Source organism: Penicillium griseofulvum (genome assembly GCF_001561935.1).
Source record: "Penicillium griseofulvum strain PG3 chromosome Unknown contig_91, whole genome shotgun sequence".
NCBI lineage: Eukaryota > Fungi > Ascomycota > Eurotiomycetes > Eurotiales > Aspergillaceae > Penicillium > Penicillium griseofulvum.
The window spans coordinates 529,315-548,448 of NW_024467450.1; the positions used below are offsets into that span (position 1 = coordinate 529,315).

The following is a 19,134-nucleotide window of genomic DNA, read 5'->3' on the forward strand; positions in this document are numbered from 1 at the left end:
GACCCCAAGGTAAATTACATAAGTCTGCTTTATATAGTAACCGTAGCGGACACACCGAATGGCTGACCTCCACAGCGCCGAGGTCGCTGTCGCATTGATACAGTGTATGATGTCCTCGAGACATATTTGAAAAGCATGACCGAAAATGGCATATGCCGTATAATATTGGTGAATCAAAACTCCGAATCAGAACCAGAACGTACTGGATATATACAAGTTCATTATAGTTCACGTGTCTTAAATCCGGGGATGTCCCTGTCTTAACCCCGCGCATCACATGACTGCGCCAAACTTTTTTTGCCCGAAAGAGTCAAGGCTACAAGATCTACTACTCATTCGCCACATTTCTTTTTGTACATTCCGATCATTATTCAAAATGGCCGACGAAGGACTGAACATCTACGATGAGATCGAGATCGAGGACATGACCTTCGACCCAAATATCCAGATCTACACATATCCCTGCCCATGTGGCGATCGTTTCGAGATTGCAATCGACGATTTGCGCGACGGTGAAGAGATCGCCGTGTGTCCGAGTTGCAGTCTGATGATCCGGGTTATCTTTGACGTGGTATGTTCCATATCATACAGATAGGCATATGTCACTTTATATGTCCAGTTGGCTAATTATACGCCCTGCGGGGTATCTACAGGCCGATCTTCCTAAAGCCGATGCGCAGAGTACAAGCGGGGTGGCTGTTCAGGCTTGAGCGGATAAATGAGATCTTGCAAAATACCCTCGAAAGGATCGAGTCGATCACAGCCCGAAGAGAAGGTCCATGCTGATTTTTGGACGTCGGCTTGCGCCCAGTCTCTTCCTGGCGCAAGTGGTACAAGTGACTCGAGGGATTGGATATTTTGCCATTCTACTGCCAGCCGCGGCTGTGCGGGACTGAATAATGCGTGTCGCTGAGTCTGGCGGCTTTGATCCACTGGACCTCACCTGAACACCGTATCGCGCGAGTGTGCTCCATGCGATTGTCGTCTATACGCATTTGCCATACCGAGTGACTCGGTTCCTTTGGGGGCTATTGGCCTCGGTGATTCTCACCGAGGGGCCTGGCGTACCTCGCTTCACATGTTCAATATTGGCTCGGGTCCCGTCGATTTTGTCTCTAGTGTGAGTTTCGTCCTGGACATAATCATTTGGCTGGGCAAGACACCGCTTCATTCCTTTTACTGAGATTGTATTTTGGCCATGCAAATCTGTGCCGCGTTCATTCAAGAAAAGAGGAACGACAGTTTGGTACATTCGTTCAATCGGCGATGAGATGACTTTTCCTTTTTTTTTCACATTGCGTTCCCGTCACATACAATCACACTATACCCACCTAGTGCATTTACCTCAATTGATACCCACGATTATGTCCCCAAATCATTGGCTCACCTATAGTAACATTACGCACGTGAAAGATTTCAATGCAACCGCATCATAAAATAGGCACTAGACTACAGTATGTAACAAACATCCCAAATAAAAACCGGAATGGGAAGAACCCTCTTCTTTCTAGGTAATCGATAGCCCAGCAAGACGACCCAAATTTACTCAACAATCTCGCTGTAGATATCCTTGGGCAAACTCAAAGTCAACTCGGAGTTCAACAACTCAGTCAGATTAGACCCGTCACGCAGGTAGATCCATTGCCCGCTAACGAAAGGCCGCGAATCCTGCTTCTCATGCATATAATCGCCCTCGACAATCCAGTCGTACCGCTTCGGCCCGGAGATGGGCGAGCTGAGCCAGATCTGCTTGTTGGGTGGTTGCTTGTTGAGTACATAGGTGCCGATTGCGGGAACGGAGATGTTCAGAACACCAGCCTAGAGGAAAACAAACAGCAGGTTAATAAATTGTTATATTTATGTGCTATGACAGCCGAAAGTCCTTTTGTAGACCAAGAAGAATATGAAAAAGGAAGAGGAAGACAAATGATAATATATAGGAAAGAAACTTGAAAACATACACTGTACTCAGCCTCAACATCCGACCCCTCCTCCTGCGCCTTCTCTAGGTGGCTCTGTAGCACGTTGAAATAATGCTCCGAGTACTCGTAGTACTCCTCGGACGTCAACGGCGAGGGCTCAGTGACATGAGAGGCGGCTCCGGCAACAGAACCAGGCTGTGGGTTCGGAGCTGGGGGGTTTGCTGATTCCGGGTGAATGCCTTTGCGGATTGCCGGGGAGGACTGGAATGAGCGAGTGAACTGTGAGGCGGAGCTGGGGCGAATGGCGCAGGCCAGCGGGAGGAGAGTTGAAGTGGTGGGTGTAGTTGTGCGGATAGATGGGCGCACGGAGGCGAGCAGAGCTCGAGGGGCTGTGCGAGAGAGCATTGTTCTAGGGTAATTGAATTGGAGGCTGTGGAAGAAGAATATAGTAATTGAAGGTTCCAAGGTTGGGGAAGCTGTTCTGATGATGCGGGAAAGCTGGGATAATTTACATCATCGGTGTTCACCGCCTGCTTTATTTGGTGTGATTATGGGCAGTACTTGTGATTGGATAGGAGTATAGATGAGTTACTCGATGTGGTATTGTATTTATATAAAGTGGACTATAGGTTTTGTGTAAATATGATGATTTAACTTGCTGGATAATTTAATGGATTGATAGATATTTAATGGGTGGACATGTTGAGGATACACTTCTGACACCAACTGTAGCATTTAGGGACTTCGAAAAGTAGTAATTGTAGATGTTCAAATTTATACCTCAAAATAAGGGTGTGAGCTTTTGGTTAGCAGAAATGTGACAGTTGCAAAAGATTTCATCAGGTTTTACTCCAAAGCGATCTTGACCACTTCAACTTCGACGATGATCTTATAATCCCAAGGTTGATATTCTTGCATTTTCTTGAGTACTTGTCACTTTGCGATGTATTGATTCATAAAGCAGTATAGATGTCCGTATGCTGCAAATCCTTACATCTACCTGCATTATCGAGTACCTGTTTAGCATCCCTTAAGCAAAACTAGTATAACAAACAGTAATGCATTGGGAGGCCGAGTGTATGCTCTTGATGATGCCTAACATGCGCGCCGAAATAAGGAATCGTGGCCAGGCAGCCATGAGGGCTGCAGGCAAGGCTATGGATACCGCTGTATATGTTAAAATGGCCACAATCAGGATCCTGATGCCTACAGCGAGGAGATTCGTGTAAGACTGTCGATGCAGAGGCACCCGAGTGCGAAATTAACGGGATGACGTGTCAGTAGTAATATTAGCATCAGCAATAATGATATGGTTGGCGCCATTAATGATCAAACCAAGGTAACTTGCGTCCTCTTCTCCGTATCTAAGAAACCGGAGGTATAGTGATATGGCATGTCCTAGGAACATCAACCTCGGCCATGCATCAACTCGTCCTTTTCCTTGAGCCACATTCGTTTGAAGACATCTTCGTATCGGGTACCATATAGACTCTTCCGATGTCTCCGGTATATGCCCAGTGCCATGAGTGCCTGATGTTCAAGACCACGCGTCACAATCTAAAAATGGCCTTTGATAGCTAAGCTGCCTGATTGCTGAGTTTTGGGACTAGTCGAAACTGGTAAGAATCTTGCGACAGTTTGGGCAAGGGAGCAAAGGCCAGAACGAGATTGGTAAGTATTGAACGAAGAACCTCCTGTATCCTGATTATTCAATTCTAGGATTGTGGATAACTATGTACAATGTATAAAAGTCAGCAAACCTCCAGGCCCAGTACAGTAGGATGACGTGGGCAAAGCGCTAATAGGAAAGTGGAAACCTGGGCCAGAAGCGAGTCTATTGCAAGCCACAATAGTTGACGACGCGGCCAGAACTTGTGATTTTGACTTTTTTTTTTTCCATCGGAGAAATTATTATGAGGGAAATGCGGGAATTAATAGTTCGGGAAAGTATGATCGTGAATGGCAGGTTTCGAGCCTTGATCCACGTTGACGGGAGGATCGGTGGAATTTAGTCCGTTTCAGATGAAAGGAACTCCTTGGAGTAGAGATGCATATGCCTCGGAATTATGTCCGGGATCGTTGGCTGCAGAGGCGGCTGGTGACTGAAGTCTGATCTCATGGCGACCTTGCATTCTCGTCAGTGGCAACTTTATTAGTCCTACGACATTAAAAAATGAACCCGTAGAGTGAGTACCACAGGGCCGGATAATGTATGTTTAAAAATCAGAATATGCATTGGCATGTGCCATCAGGGTATGTATACTCCGTACTTGTGTACCGAGTATGCCCTAATCGCCTATGGGAGAACGCGGGAATAAAAGCATTGATCGCCAGCTATTATCCTAAGGGAGACACTACAATTAGCAAATCACTACTCCACAAGAGTTCACACAAAGCAAGACTAGAAAAAAATATTGGGATATGCCCTAGAGAACGGGGAATAAAAATTCGAATGGGGCACCCAATTCAAACACGGAGTATGTATTGGGATAAAACACCGGCGTGTAGTCCGGCAAGGCTTGTCCTGGCCGTTTTTCGGCAACCGATCGGCCAACAGGGGTGGGGGGGGGGCTGAAGAGGGTTTAGTTTCAGACGCCCCCTCTTCCTTCTAGCCCTAGAACGCCCCCAGTCGATCCAGAAGTAAGGAAGCCCACCGGGATACCGGTGAAAGGGGGAAATGGTCTAGGTCTTATGCTGGAGGTGAAACTTGGGTGTCGATCGAAGATTGGTGTCACTATGAGTGGCCGATTTGATCCATAGATGCATTGTGGTGGCGCCTTCCTAGTCGGTGTGTCACATTAGGTCAGTTTCAGTTGACGCCTGTATGATGGATCCGAATAGCATTCTCTTTGAATCTGATCTATTCAAATTAGAAATTCTTTGAATCTCACACAATCCAAAGTCTGGAGTTTCAATTTAAATTAAAATGTAGTCCAATGTTGGTGTTTTCATCTCGTTCCTATGGTTATGTTCAATAAAACAGTAACATGATTGGCCACCCATAAATCAAGATGACGATGTATCTAAGGTACACCTATCATAGCCGTTCCCCTGACCGGGAGCCAGGGAACCGCGCGGCGCACTGCATGGTAAACCATTGGATGATGCAATAATATCCGTGGTACGTTATCAATCCCCGTCAATTTCTGTCAATTCTTGGAATTTAAAATAAATTCCCACGTTTCTCATTGCATACCATTCGTAATCTGTCAGGGGTAAACCAATTATTGACATAGACAATGTTACAGGCACCAGGAACAAAGTTTCAAGGCGTGTATTTCGCTTGTCAATATCAAATGGAATAATGTAACAATTCCCCATTATGTTCCAGGCTATTGTGGAGTTGTCTTTACATCTTGGCTGTGGAGTTGGACCAGATGGAAACTTCTTTAATACCGAAGAACTGAAAGAATTAATGTTAATTAGCGCCTTGGAGGGTAAATTTCATTATAAAAATGTAAGAAAATGTAAGAAAAGACGCTCGGTTCAAGCCAATCACTTTTGGTTCCAAATTCCTGTCAGCGGCCTAGTCCATTGAGATCCATCCCTGCTCTTCCCTCGCCAATAGGGATTTTTTAATTGAGCATTTAATCTGGTCAAAGGGCAACATTATGATGTAGAACCACCTCCTAAGTATGCAAACTCCAATAACCGCTGCCTATCTGCACTCCACCCGAGGAAAAAATGGGTTATCTTCCCAGCCAGATGGTTAGTCTGGTAGGTTTGACACACTGATGCATGGGGGATTTAAAACCTCCGCCTCCCTCAATCTTTCTTCTTTTTCTCTATTCACCTATCTTTCCTTTATTTTCTGGTCTTCTAGTCCTGTGCCGTGCACGGTCTGAGCCTCACTTTCCTTCAAATCTACATTCATTTGTACAAGGTCGAGAACAGGTTTCTCTCTTTTTCCCTCCTTTCTTTCTTACAAGTCTATCCCTTTGAATTATCAATTCTTCGACTTCAAAATGGTCTCTTTCACCAAGCTTTTCACTGCTGGCCTTGTTGCCACATCAGCTATCGCCGCCCCCCTGCAAGCTAAGCGCGATACATCCAGCAAGCGTGGTGCCGCCTACAACGATGTCACTACCGTGTCTGCTTTGACCAGTGGTGGCAGCATCTCATGGGCCTACAACTGGGCCGGATCCCTGTCTGGCCTCCTCCCCCAGAACGTCGAGTTCGTCCCCATGCTTTGGGGCCCTAAGATGTTTGGCGGCTGGGTGACCGCCATCGAGACCGCTCTATCCAGCGGCAGCACCTACATTCTGGGATTCAACGAGCCTGACATGCCTTCCCAGGCTAACATGAGCCCCTCGGATGCTGCCAACTACTACATGACCTACATCACCCCGTGGTCCGGCAAGGCCAAGCTGATCTCACCCGCTGTTACCTCCTCCACTCAAGCTGGATTCGGCCTTGACTGGTTCGAGTCTTTCATCGGTAGCTGCAGCGGCTGTGGTATCTCCGGTCTGGCCGTCCACTGGTACGGCGATGATGCCGACAATTTCAAGACCTTCGTCACCAACGCCGTCGACACTGCTTCCAAGCACGGCCTGTCCGAGGTCTGGATCACCGAGTTTGCTCTCAACGCTGATATCGGTGGCTCTTCCAACACAGCCAACACGGCTGCTTTCCTCAGCGAGGTTATCCCTTGGTTGGATTCCCAGCCTGGTGTCACTCGCTACTCTTACTTCATGTGTGCTGAGAACTACTTGCTCACTGGCAACACTCTCAACCAGGCTGGCCAGGCTTACGTCTCTTCGTAAGACTGCTTTGACATGAAAACAAATTAAAAAATGAATGAAAATAAGAAGGATATGCGTGCAATTGGCATTTCTTCTATGGGTTCTGCTGGCGATTGGTCGCCTTGGGAGGTTCATATCTATTTTCTGTTCATATTCTGGAGTTAACGCAAATATCCACCAACGCCATCTGATTTTTTTCTATTCAATTTTGTTATTGCGTAATCTTGAAAATGTCTGTAGTCTAGACTTGGATATGATCAAATGTTGCCATCTTTACAATGAGGTGGCGATGGCCACAATGACATTGGCAAGCCAGGCCCGCCACTATACCTCACAGCTCACCGTAGACATCACACTAAGTGCCCAAAGGTTTCATTTGTCTAATAATAATGTAGAGCCTGGAAACCTCGCTTTCATAGAGCCTATTCTTTGATTCTAATTTAGTGAATACCCATTCTGTGTGTTCCTTTGTCTCTTTCAGATACTAACAATCGAGACAACAATGTATCGTCATTCATCTCCACAAAGAGCCCTTCGAGTACTAAATGGTGGATAAATCCATCTCAAGACCCTTAATTTTCTCAGACATCCAGCCTTCCAACCATTCAGATATATCATTTCCCAAAGCTAACATGACACAACCGCCGACGCTCAAGGAGTGGCCGCACATGTTCAACCCAAGGTACGTGTTCAGATGTCTTGGTATAGCAGACAGAGTCGATGACCAACGTGCTCTCCGCAATTCAGCACAACTCTTCTATAATATCATAGCCGATGAGGCTAGGAGAAGAGGTATCGCTCCTGGCAACTTTTTCCGCTCGAGCGCTGTTCCCAAAATAATCTTGAATGAATGGCGCGAGCGACTACCGACGTTGCCACTGGCTGTTAGGAATCACGTAATAGATGATGACCTTCTCTGTGGTGCGCTTTACAAATACATCAATAATCTTCAGGATGAGCTGCTATCGGTATATCGAGCACAGCAGCCAGAGACTCAGCAACAAGCAGATCAAAGAGCAAAGGCCTCTGTCCAGGCACAGGGACAACAATTGCAAGGGCAGCAGCAGATAGCCAAACAGCCGACACAGCCAGCACAACAAACACAAGGGCAACAAATAGCAAAACAGCCGACACAGCCGACACAGCCAGCACGAAACTCACCACTAATGCTAGCAAACCCAGCTGAAAGCCAACAGATATTCCAATATCACCGGCCCTTCATCGTGCCAAACGGTGACGTCCAGATCATCCAAGCAAACCACCCAGACATGCCCATTGCAATTAGACTGAGTGACTTTCTAACAGATAAAGGAAACCCGTATGATGTATGCCCCGATGGTGACTGGATCAACATCGCCAACATAAGATTTGAATTGTTCAAACGAAACCTCATCCAAGAAGGATATATGGCAGATGGGGACACAGTCTGGATACACCATCTCTCCCTGGACCAAATTGATCATACGCTGCTTGCTAACCCACAGGCTGGTGAATCGCGATTGACTGGCTTAAACCTAGCATCTACACTTTTGCGAACTATCCGTGAACATTGGCCTAGGCTTCGAAATCCTTCCCCTGATCCCTATAGAATAAGTCGCTCACCATTACCCAGACCCAATTTGACGATTATCATTCGAGGCGGTAACGTGAAAGGTAAGCTCTCCTTTCCAAGTTCGATTATTGATATACCGCATACTAACATCTTTCTTCTCTTCTATAGGAGGCGCCTTATCTACCGCACAGCCATCATTAGCCCGCCCCGCTGGACTATTGAGTGGCAATCTAGTCACTTCTAACAGTCGAATGGAACAGATGGCCCGATATGAGAATATCAGACACAACACAAAGCGAAAGAGAACAGCAGAAGCGGAGGCAGGGGAAGCAGGTAATGAGACTGAGGAAGGTTCCCCCGCGGCTCAAAGAAGAAGGAAAACCGTCACTCCACCCGCTGCTGACCCTGCTGCTTCCTCAGATACCGCCTGGCAAGATCTTCTGATGGGGGATGACGAGGACGCCGCTTTGCAAGCGCTCTTAGATCCTACAATGTTTAACGACCAGGGGTTTATGGGCAATAATACTGCTGCCATGCAAACATTCTTCGAGGGGAATCAATGGGCTGTAGAATCGATCGAGGAGGATCAAGAGGAGCAATGAGGAAAGTAAGTGAAAAAGGTAAGCGAGGTATGCATCAACCAACCTTACTACATATTATTGCAGTTCTTTAGTGTTATGTTATATGCTATTTTCTGAATCATCTAAACTATCCTTCTATGACGCCGTGCAAAAACAATTACCTCTTCCCTGCAAATCTAATAACCGAAAAAGGGAACGGGCCCCAATACAACTTTGAGCGCACCTCAAAGCCTGACACTATATATACGTACATATGTTGCTGCTCACGATAATCTATAACGCATTCTTCTTTGTCGATTCCAAGTGCTGTTAAACTGAGCCACCTCTATCTATAGCCCCTCTTCTTAATGTAGTAGATCGCGCTATTAAAAGAAAATAATGAAAAAGAGATCGCTGGAGTTATATGGAAGTGGACGACATGGTTGTTTGCAACATGGATTTTTATATAGCTGACTCCCAAGAGACCGTAGTTACCGGGAAGACAGAAGATAGATATCACCACATTGTTGAGAGATTTCAAGCACAAGTAAATGGCTTACTTACTGAACCCGATTCAAATTTATCAACCTATGGAAGATATAGTTAGCAATACTTCCCAGAAGGCGGAAGGGAAAAGGGCTTACCAGTTCAGCGATGCTAGCATAAGTACCACATCCAAAAATGATCATGCCGACCAGGAATACCACACCATTCAAAATTGCAGGCTTCAAATTGTGCTTTTCATACCATTCGCCCTCTTTCAAAAGCACATACCACATGATTGGTGGGATATAGAAAGACAGACCAGACACGAACAAGGAAGAAATGATAGAGAGTAACTCGGAAAATATGGGGATTGCTTCAGCAATGATCCAAGCTAAGATGGTAACAACAGACACAAGACCAAGCCATGTGGTCCAGCCCTTCGCGGTGTTGACGAAGCGAACGACTGAGTCCCGGTATATCTTTCCGTGGATATATCGACAGACCACTGTTGTATTGATAGACCCAGAAATGAAGATAACTGGAAGCGCTATGCCGAAGACAACCCTTGAGATAACGGGGCCAGCGGACAACAAAGCAGGCGATTGTACCCCCTGCCCGACAAAGGCATAGATGATTGACCCTGTCAGGGTGTAGATGACAATTTGGATACCTCCTAGCCACCATAGCGTCTTAACATAATCCTCGGGGGTATGCATATCTTCCATGAATGACGGCAGACATCCAGCAAAGGAATATGCGAAAACGATATTATTGGTGGCTACGATAGCGGCGGAGAAAGTGAGACCTGGCTTCGGCCAAGCAGACCACGGCGAGTGATCCGCAGCAAAGTCACCATTCGAGCTTTGAATACCAGTTGCGATCATCGTAACACCGATAGCCAAGAGAATTGACGCGAAGTCAATGTAGCCCAGTATCGCAATTTCAGCAAATGACGGAGGAATAGCGAGCAACATCAGAATTGCAGCAGATACGACGCTAAAGATAATCGAGCACGAACTGCTTTGGGTGATATTCTGGAATGCAATTGCGCCAGTCAAGCAGTGTGAGCCGATCACGAAGACAAGAAGAGCAACAAAGCTGCCCACGAAGAGTTTTGATCCCAAGCTCCCTAGCAGAAGGTGGCCAACATCTGCGTAATGACCAACTTGTGGATACCGCAGTTTGACTTCACCGATGTTGTAGCCCGCGTAGATTGCAACGAAGCCAAGTCCAATGGTGAGGATCACGCCTGCGACCATTCCGAGAGCGGCGAATGCAGATGGTAAACCGAGACTCCCCAGGGCGATCGCCTCGACTATTGAAATGACAGTGAGTCGTTTCCAACCCAAACGGCGGAATCGAGAATTTCCATCTAAAATTCCTTGGATCTCAGGGTCGGAAAGATCCTTGGGGAGACCTTCGCTAGCCATTGTGCCGAGATATCGTGGGTAGTTTATTGCTGATTTGTTGGACTGAGTACCAGATTGGTATATATGTAAATGCAGCCCTACAAATGTAAAATAAGAGAAAAGAAGAAGAAATCATAACGAAGAAGAAAGGCGGATCAGATAAGATCAAAGTGTCAAAATCTCCCGATGGTCGGACCTGCAGAGTGGAGTAACCCCCCTCAGCAACATGACAGTCTACCCTTATGAAGGGTATATTGCCTGTCGAGATGTGGAGTGCAGTGGAGTCTTCTAAAACGATATGTATCAATCATATTGATTGGGGCATGAGGAGAGACTGTTGATTCGCAAGAATTCTGGCGCTAGATTTAGTCGAACTGTATTCTGCAGGTAAAAGTAGGCCGTGTCGGGATAAGCCGTAGGAACAATGAGACAATGACATCCGCTAGGCTTATCCTGGGTAAGCACCTGATCTTCCAAGACTGCTAACGAAATTTTCGAGGTACTAACCTCCCCAACTTCCGAAGGTCGTACGTAATTGTCGCGTGTAAATTCAGCTCTTGAAGGACATCTCTTGTTTTCCAGGTCGTTTATGGGGTAGGTAGTTTCAATTCAGATGATACCGAGTTCTATATTCGTCATACATGGTATCCATTTGTTCGGGAATTTTTTGTCTCCAGTTTCTCTGTTTAGGGAGCTGTCTTCTCGAAATCTCGAAATGGGTGATCGGATATATAGCCATGTTCTCTGGCTTGGTATATTGGATGAGAAGGTGCTTTAAATATTGATATCTGATGTGCACAGTGGTATCTCGGCAATAATGCAGGTCCAATAATTGTACAAGGAATCGAGGAGCACATTGTGTAGACGAAGCCCTGTAGGGCGGGACGTGCCCCGGCCCCCGGGTCCCGGCCCCGCGTGGTTATGTAATCTGACCTTCCCGAATGAGAAAACCACGCTATCCCAAAACAGGAATAGCGGTTTATCACCAGTCTGAAGCCTAAGAAATGTCGCCAACGACAACCGCTAGCTTAAATTCCCATCAACTTATATATAGCCACTTTCATTCAGGGGAGTGAGGGTCAAATAAGACAGGCAATAAAACACAAAGAGTCACACAATTGGCCCTGTCATACCTGGTATTTAATCCCGGAGCAACTCCTCCTACCCCGGAAGTTTCCCGTTCACAGGTTACACAGAGAACCTGCTGAGAAGACCGAATCTCAAAAAGAAGGAATTTTCAAACGATGGGTTCACGAGAGTAACATGGAAGGCTGCGGCCGAAATCTTATCCTAAGACTCGTCATCGGAAACACATGCCTACACCTGGCTGATGAAAGAAGAGATTTTTGCCAATCTGCTAAGAGCGCAGCCAAACGAGCCTTTGTGGTATATTTTTCAATCTTGGAGTTATCGGAAGGATCGCCCACCAACAATTCTAGAAGTGGTGTCCACTCCTTGCTGACGGGCAGTACGTGGCGTCCTCGACGAGCGTGGCATGATCACGAGGCGAATAAGCCAACTTGATTAGACCCGTACGCCCATAGTAGAAGACTCCACAGTCACTGCAATAATTGTAATTCATATCCTCCAAATATCCTCCTACGGATTTCGGTCTACAACAAAGATATTCCCGAGAGACATTCAGGAAGCTGGCGTAGGTTTATTTACATAGCTTTGTGAACGAGAGATCCTATGGAGGCCTGCAAGTGATCAGCCGCGATTATTGAGAAGAGCCGTCTAGGTAACATTGTGAGGCAATCAATATGCAGCGCGGAAACACTTGGTCGTTCTCTAGTGGCCCAGAAAGCCATACCTACCAAGAAACCATTCCCTACAGAGAAGTTGTTGGGAGGTACTTTTGATAGAGGTCTGTGAGAGTGGAGATCGACAAGCAAAAATGACGTTATGGCCACCTCCATCAGCAATCGAGAACATCCACGACCAATGGATTAAACTTGAATTAAGTGCATTTCCTTGTGATTGAAATATTGCGGAGTCAATCGTCTGCAAGCTCATTGGTCATTATGCATCGATTCTGCATATCGGTCTCTCGTCTCCGACAGCGTTTCTTGTACTCCGTCAGATGGACAATGCACATGTGAAATGAGTGCAACAGATTTCATTTAAAAGAGAAAACAATAATGTATGAATATTTAGTTCACAAGTTTTCTCAACCACGATTGATTTATCAAATGGCTATTTTATCCTTTTTGCTCTCGCCATGGGCTATGGCTGTGGCCATCCCCGTGTGGTTCATCTTCTACTACATATACCCCTATTTAGTATCATATGGGCACTTACGTCGAGTACCGGGTCCTTTTGTAGCTAAATTCAGCAACATATGGGTCGGTCTAAGTGCCAAACATGGCCAGAAATATGCGGCAGTCGACGCGGCGCATCGAAAATACGGCAAAGTCGTCCGCATTGGTTTCAACCATGTGTCCATCGCCGACGAACGGGCATTGAATGTTGTTTATGGGCATGGAAATGGCTTCCTCAAGGAGTAAGTCATATTCCTTGCAGGTTGAGATTATCAGTGTTGAAGAAAGTTGTCTAGCCACTATTATGAGGCATTTGTGGCGCGAACCCCGGGGATGTTCAATGTTCGCGACCGCGCCGAGCACACCCGCAAGCGGAAGATTATATCCCATGCCTTCTCTCCCAAATCAGTCGCTGCGTTTGAGCCGCTAATGGCAGAAAACCTAAAACGATGGACACGCCAACTGGACCGGATCGCAGCTTCTCAGCCACAACAAAAGACGAAGGAATTTGCTCGATACAATGCAATGCCCTGGTTCAGCTATCTTGCCTTTGACATAATCGGAGATCTGGCATTTGGTTCACCATTCGGCATGGTAAACAAGGGCAAAGATGAGACTGAGACGCAGCTCGTGACTGGAGGACCCATTTCATATACCCCGGCAGTCGATGTGTTAAATAGACGAGGCGAGGTATCTTCGACATTGGGCCTGCTTCCAGCACTCCGCCCATGGGCTCGGTACCTTCCCGATCCATTTTTCACCAAGGGGGTAGCGGCCGTGGAGAACCTGACAGGAATTGCTGTGGCTGCTGTCTCGTCACGACTGGATGCTGCGGAGAAGGGAATGATTGACTCCCGAAATGATATTCTTTCGCGCTTGCTACAAGCAAAGGATGCCAATGGAAGGCCGATGGAGCGGGATGAGCTCATAGCAGAGGCTCTGACGCAACTTATCGCTGGATCTGACACAATATCCAACACGGCCTGTGGGATATTTTATTGGATCCTGCATGGAGAGCGCAGCGCGCCGGGCACAATAGTCTCTCGACTGCAAGAGGAGCTAGACCAGGCAATTGAGCCCGAAGCAAGGATCGCGTCATATTCTCAAGTCAAAGATCTCCCATACCTGCGAAGATGTATTGATGAAGCAATGAGGCTTCATTCTACATCGGCTATTGGTCTGCCACGCCTAGTTGCTGATAATAGCCCGGGTGTTGACTTTGATGGCTTCCACTTCCCCCCTGGAACAGTACTTTCAGTGCCCTCGTACACGATCCATCATATGAAGGATATTTGGGGAGATGACGTCGAAGAATTCAAGCCTGACCGTTGGCTGAACCTGTCTGCTCGGCAGAAAACTGCTTTCAACCCATTCTCATATGGCCCGCGGGCATGCGTCGGACAGAATGTTGCCATTATGGAGTTGCAGCTGATTATTGGAACTTTGTTTCATAGATATGAGTTTTTGCTGTACCAGCCGATGATGGAATCACACGAAGGATTCTCGAAAAAGCCCAAGGAGTGCCAGGCAGGTCTGAAATTGAGAGAGCGCAGTTGATGTCCCACATCTTAAAGATATAGACTGAACTGATGGGGGTGAATGGATTATAGTCACCACGGAAACATATCAACATTTATTCAATTCAAAGCATATTACCAAAGAACATATCTTCAAGCGATGGAAACTTCTTCTCAATACCCCATTCGCTAGGAACCTAGGACTCAGGATTAAACTCTCTGTGCTATCCCTTCTCATAGAAGTTGCACAATGCTGTTTAATCCTATCCGTCACATGTTGCTTTATGATGTTCATTGTTCAGAGACCACGGCTTCTGCCGTATTTCCTGCTGGATCGCTGAGATAATACTCGGCGAGTGTCTTGAACACTTTCGATGTCGATATCCGGTCGGATAATTCGTATAGACCGGAGCGCACGATGAGGGATACCGATTCATCATCGAAATAGAACTCCAATAAACGTGCATGGTTGCCCGCTAATGATATAAGTAAAACCTATATAACGACCAATTAGTTACTCCAAAAAATTCTTACGAGGTAGATACAACGGGAGAAAAGCAGTGTGTTGTCTCGTATGTGATGATAATCGAGGGACAGGAAAGAAAAGAGGGGAAGAAGGGGTTAGAGAGAATTACCGGAGCTTTATAGTGGCAAAGTAAGCGTATCTTTCTTAGTTGGCCCAACATCAGGCGAAGGATGATCAAGAGCTCCCCACGGAAATAGGTTTCGTCGTCCGCCTCCAAATCGTTGTATATGGCTGCTTTAAAATGCGTAAATTTGCTTCCTGCAATATCTGTTGTCGTAAAGGCGCCAAATTCGGGAGAGTCATACTGATACAGCTCTTTTCTAAGGGGAATAGTTGCCAGCGCTATCAACTAGCATTAGATGAATCGACAGCGTGATAGAGCTCTAAAAAGCGGTGGACTTACTCCTTCCAATGCCAAGGCGCGCTATCGAGGAAATCTACGTCGTGAAAGGCATAGGAGTCCCAGCAGATATAGGCGTGGTGTGCAAGGGAAAACATGTCTGTAAAAGAAGGGTGTGACGAACAGACGTCATCGAGTATCTCATCGTTGGGTTGCGGGATATTGGGTCTTGCCGCGAAGAAGTGAGGCTTCAGCTTTGAATTTTGATCGAGAGTCATACCGCAGAGGGGGATGTTGAACTTCTTGAGCTGTGTCGCGTCAAGTTTGTGTATATCAAGGGCCTCGATCGCAGCCTCGAGATCCAAATGCCGACTTGTTTCCTGAACTTGAGTTTTTGAAGACATGTTTTCGTAAATGAGGGACTTGAAGTTTCATGGATGTCTGAATGGGTTTGGAGAACTGGATATGGGGCGGGTTTTGATGTTGAAGATCCCTAGATGTGGGTACAGGAACGAATGATCTTTGTGGTGGTGGAGAGTAAATGTTGGATGTCAGATTACCGAGGCAGAAATGGAGATAGATCAAACAGATTCTCTCCGTCCTGTCCTTTCTCCTTTTTTTCCCCGTATCTGCCTCGCAAGAGGTTATAAGCCTTTTCACTTGCAGCTCTTCTCTCGGACCCTAGATCCACTTCCCGGTCTGACCCACATTTGAGGTTATCGCCAAGACATGAGTTCGTGACCGTATAACAAGAACTATCTCAAATACCTAAGCGAAATAAAGCCTCCATCTCCACAAGAGAATCATCGAGCTTGATTGATAACTCTCACTGTCTAGGTGGTTATTTACCAAGGTATCTTATGCGTGATGCCCCCATGTTCAAAAGTAGAGTGCCAGAAGGTCGGAGGGCAAGCCCAAAATCCTAGTGGGCCCCGGGATATTCAGAAAATCTTCGGTTGGACTGATACCATATTGAGACTGGTCTTATTTTCTGGATCAAAATCATATATTTATCCCAACGGAACGTTCATACTCTATCCATTGCAATTGTATACCCCCAAAATTTAGAAGAGGATCAAGACGAATACACCTCGCGAAGCTGAAGCTCAGGACACTTGAAGTTTGGGTCAAGATCTTTCTCAAGCGACTGATCAATTGCTTGTCCGCGTTGAAGAAGCCGAGCGACTTTGACAGCATCCAAGACACCATGTGAAAGAGCAAATATCTTGTCCATTTCCTCAAGACTGCGCCCAGCGGTCTCCGGAAATAGGTAATATATTGCAGGTACCATCATTGCATTGAAGCCGGCAAAAATGACAAAGTATGTCTGGCCCATACTGTTGAATGCAATGGGTGTGACACTGGTGAGGATGATGCTGATGGCCCAGGATATGCTGATGCTGAAGCTGTTGATAGTCGTACGTAGATGCAAAGGCGCAATCTCCGTGGCGTATAGATATGGTATTGCGCCAAACCCGATGATGTAACTGAAATGAAATAGGAAAATGAAGAAAACAGCCCCGCGCATTGCGAGTGGGTTGTCCGTTTGGGTTCCAAGGCCAGCTACTAAAGCTAGACAGACGGCATTTCCGATCGCACTGCCTAGAAGCAAGACACGGCGACCAAGACCGTCGACCTTGAGAACGCAAAAGGCTCCGCCAAGGGGACCTACTAGCTGGTAAACTGCCCCTAGGACCGTGGATGTTGAATTACCGAGCCCAAGATTCTTTTCAAATATTGCGGTTGCTAGAAGCGCGCACAGTAAGTAAGTACAATGTGTAAATAGGGGATGCAACAATGGTTCGCGATACGTACTGTAGAATGTGGTGACCGTAGATCCAGTGAGTTGTAAGAACAACATTGCCAAAGCAGCAATCATAGCTCGGTGGAAAGTTCTTTGGGGTCCCATGTGGAATATTTGCCCGAGTGACTTTTCCTCAAATAAGTCCAGTGATGTTTGGACGTCCTTGATTTTTGCTCCCACAGATTCATCATCAACGCTTGTATCCCCGAGAGCTGCCAAGACTTCACTGGCCTCAGAGAGTCGGCCTTGTCGGATAAGCCACCGGGGGGACTCTGGTAACATGTAGATGAACACTAAAACAGCGACAGAAAGCAGCACCACGAAAGCGAAAGGAAATCTCCAGGCGACGCTGCCTTTGGTGAACGACATTCCAAAGTCGACAAAAAGGCCAAGGGCACACCCGAAGCCACTAAATACTCCTTTCATGCCGACGTGAGCACCACGCTTGTCTGCAGGCGATGTCTCAGATTGCCAAAGAGGAATGGTGGCCAGTAGAACACCAGTGCCTACACCGAGAACGACCCGAGAGGTGATGAGTTGGACGAGGGTGCCTGCACTAGCCATTAAAATAGCTCCGAGGACTTGAACGACTGATCCTGCCATTATTGTGCGTCGGCGGCCAAATCTGTCGCCTAGCCATATACAGGAGAGTGTTCCGAAGAAGCCCCCTATTGTGTAAGAGGCCACAACAAGACCCTGGACCATTGACGCATGTGGTTTATCATTGGCAGCGGCAATGTTGATTTCAGGGAATTGTTCTTCAAAGTTCTTCTGCGTCAAGACACCGCCGAGTAGTGATGCATTGTAGCCAACTGTGAGAATTCCGGGCATGAGCACGCCCAAAATGGCGGCGATATTGAGGCTATTGCCCCGAAGGCCGAGGAAGCGTGGCATGTGTAGGGCTGGGTGGGAGATATAATTATAATGGATCGGCAGGGCAGGGATCGACACTGATCAACAGGATCGACGAAATTTTCTGTGCAAATTAGACTGATCAGCCACTGTCAACTGGATGAAATCCCCGAGATTTAAAGAAACAGTGGACAGTGGAAACCCGGGTATATCGGCTCATTGGACTCACTCTCTAGGCATTCCATTCTATTGTGCATTATCTTCTCATCGCCACCGGGCCCAAGTAGGATGTTTGAGGCACATGCCCCAGAAGAGAACATGCAAGGCTATTGGACTCATTGGAATCATTCTTCTCGGCTCGCTCTAGATCGAAGGGCTTCCAGTGGCCAGGCCAACAATGTTTGAAGGGGAAGAGAAAGACAAATTTGGAAATGTCCTTGTGATAGGGCTCAAGAATGCACAAAAGGGAGAGTAACAGGAGAAAGAAATGAGGAATTGGTCAACAGATTGCTAGAATTGTTGAACCTCCGCAGAATCTGGAGTAAATGGTACCCAAGAGCCGACGCAAGGGGAACGATCCTCCCATATGAGGGTCTAGGCAACTCGAACTCAATGCGCTGAATGCTTGATAGGTTACACCATCGATAAGTTATTGGCAGGTGAGTCTGGGAGCTGCAATGAAAATGAAAAGAAAGGATGTTAGAGATCACTCATGAAGGCTGTTAGAGACCACTCATGAAGCCCTTGTTAGTCGACTTGGGCTTGAAAGAAATATGATACACACGAACATCTTACCCGAGCAAAACAATATTCCGATGTAAACCCGACCGGGCCGACCCTAAGAGACTACAATGTGGAGATATTCTAACCTCTACCGTATGAGATAGCTCTATAGAGCATATAGGCCCGAAAGTTAATGTTCGGCAGTACATAAATGCCAAGGGATCAGGAATTCCATATGGAATGATACTGTACAATTGGGTTACAATTTGTTTATATGGTACCGTAGCCTCTTCGTTTTTACAAATTGAAACTATACTCCTGCAACTCCTTTGGGGAGCAAGGAGATTTGAAATAATTTGGTAAATCAAGAAAGATACAAGTTGATAGACTTACTATTCAGCTCTAACAAGGTAGTATCCCGATGTCAATATATAATTATT

The 19,134-nt window shown here is 46.5% G+C and overlaps 8 protein-coding genes across 8 annotated transcripts; 4 read left to right on the forward strand and 4 right to left on the reverse strand.

The window, feature by feature from the left end:
* Nucleotides 1-376: 376 nt before the first annotated feature.
* On the forward strand, nucleotides 377-710 carry dph3 (CSL family zinc fnger-containing protein; the record flags this gene model as incomplete). Its single annotated transcript, XM_040794224.1, has 2 exons — nucleotides 377-571; nucleotides 654-710. The coding sequence occupies 2 exons, from the start codon at nucleotides 377-379 to the stop codon at nucleotides 708-710; spliced, it is 252 nt and encodes an 83-aa protein (XP_040649474.1).
* An 832-nt stretch (nucleotides 711-1,542) lies between these two features.
* Nucleotides 1,543-2,327, reverse strand: PGRI_065110 (frataxin family protein; the record flags this gene model as incomplete). Its single annotated transcript, XM_040794225.1, has 2 exons — nucleotides 1,543-1,818; nucleotides 1,962-2,327. The coding sequence occupies 2 exons, from the start codon at nucleotides 2,325-2,327 to the stop codon at nucleotides 1,543-1,545; spliced, it is 642 nt and encodes a 213-aa protein (XP_040649475.1).
* A 3,560-nt stretch (nucleotides 2,328-5,887) lies between these two features.
* PGRI_065120 (glycoside hydrolase family 128 protein) lies at nucleotides 5,888-6,685 on the forward strand (the record flags this gene model as incomplete). Its single annotated transcript, XM_040794226.1, has 1 exon — nucleotides 5,888-6,685. One exon carries the CDS (start codon nucleotides 5,888-5,890, stop codon nucleotides 6,683-6,685), a length of 798 nt encoding a protein of 265 aa, XP_040649476.1.
* Nucleotides 6,686-7,296: 611 nt separating this feature from the next.
* PGRI_065130 (uncharacterized protein) lies at nucleotides 7,297-8,818 on the forward strand (the record flags this gene model as incomplete). Its single annotated transcript, XM_040794227.1, has 2 exons — nucleotides 7,297-8,317; nucleotides 8,385-8,818. The coding sequence occupies 2 exons, from the start codon at nucleotides 7,297-7,299 to the stop codon at nucleotides 8,816-8,818; spliced, it is 1,455 nt and encodes a 484-aa protein (XP_040649477.1).
* A 518-nt stretch (nucleotides 8,819-9,336) lies between these two features.
* Nucleotides 9,337-10,692, reverse strand: PGRI_065140 (Amino acid transporter, transmembrane; the record flags this gene model as incomplete). The annotated part of the gene is made up of 1 exon (XM_040794228.1): nucleotides 9,337-10,692. The coding sequence occupies one exon, from the start codon at nucleotides 10,690-10,692 to the stop codon at nucleotides 9,337-9,339; it is 1,356 nt and encodes a 451-aa protein (XP_040649478.1).
* Nucleotides 10,693-12,863: 2,171 nt separating this feature from the next.
* On the forward strand, nucleotides 12,864-14,489 carry PGRI_065150 (cytochrome P450; the record flags this gene model as incomplete). Its single annotated transcript, XM_040794229.1, has 2 exons — nucleotides 12,864-13,174; nucleotides 13,229-14,489. 2 exons carry the CDS (start codon nucleotides 12,864-12,866, stop codon nucleotides 14,487-14,489), a joined length of 1,572 nt encoding a protein of 523 aa, XP_040649479.1.
* Nucleotides 14,490-14,740: 251 nt separating this feature from the next.
* PGRI_065160 (uncharacterized protein) lies at nucleotides 14,741-15,719 on the reverse strand (the record flags this gene model as incomplete). Its single annotated transcript, XM_040794230.1, has 3 exons — nucleotides 14,741-14,944; nucleotides 15,085-15,295; nucleotides 15,379-15,719. 3 exons carry the CDS (start codon nucleotides 15,717-15,719, stop codon nucleotides 14,741-14,743), a joined length of 756 nt encoding a protein of 251 aa, XP_040649480.1.
* A 671-nt stretch (nucleotides 15,720-16,390) lies between these two features.
* PGRI_065170 (Major facilitator superfamily domain, general substrate transporter) lies at nucleotides 16,391-18,013 on the reverse strand (the record flags this gene model as incomplete). The annotated part of the gene is made up of 2 exons (XM_040794231.1): nucleotides 16,391-17,061; nucleotides 17,131-18,013. 2 exons carry the CDS (start codon nucleotides 18,011-18,013, stop codon nucleotides 16,391-16,393), a joined length of 1,554 nt encoding a protein of 517 aa, XP_040649481.1.
* Between the last annotated feature and the right edge of the window lie 1,121 nt (nucleotides 18,014-19,134).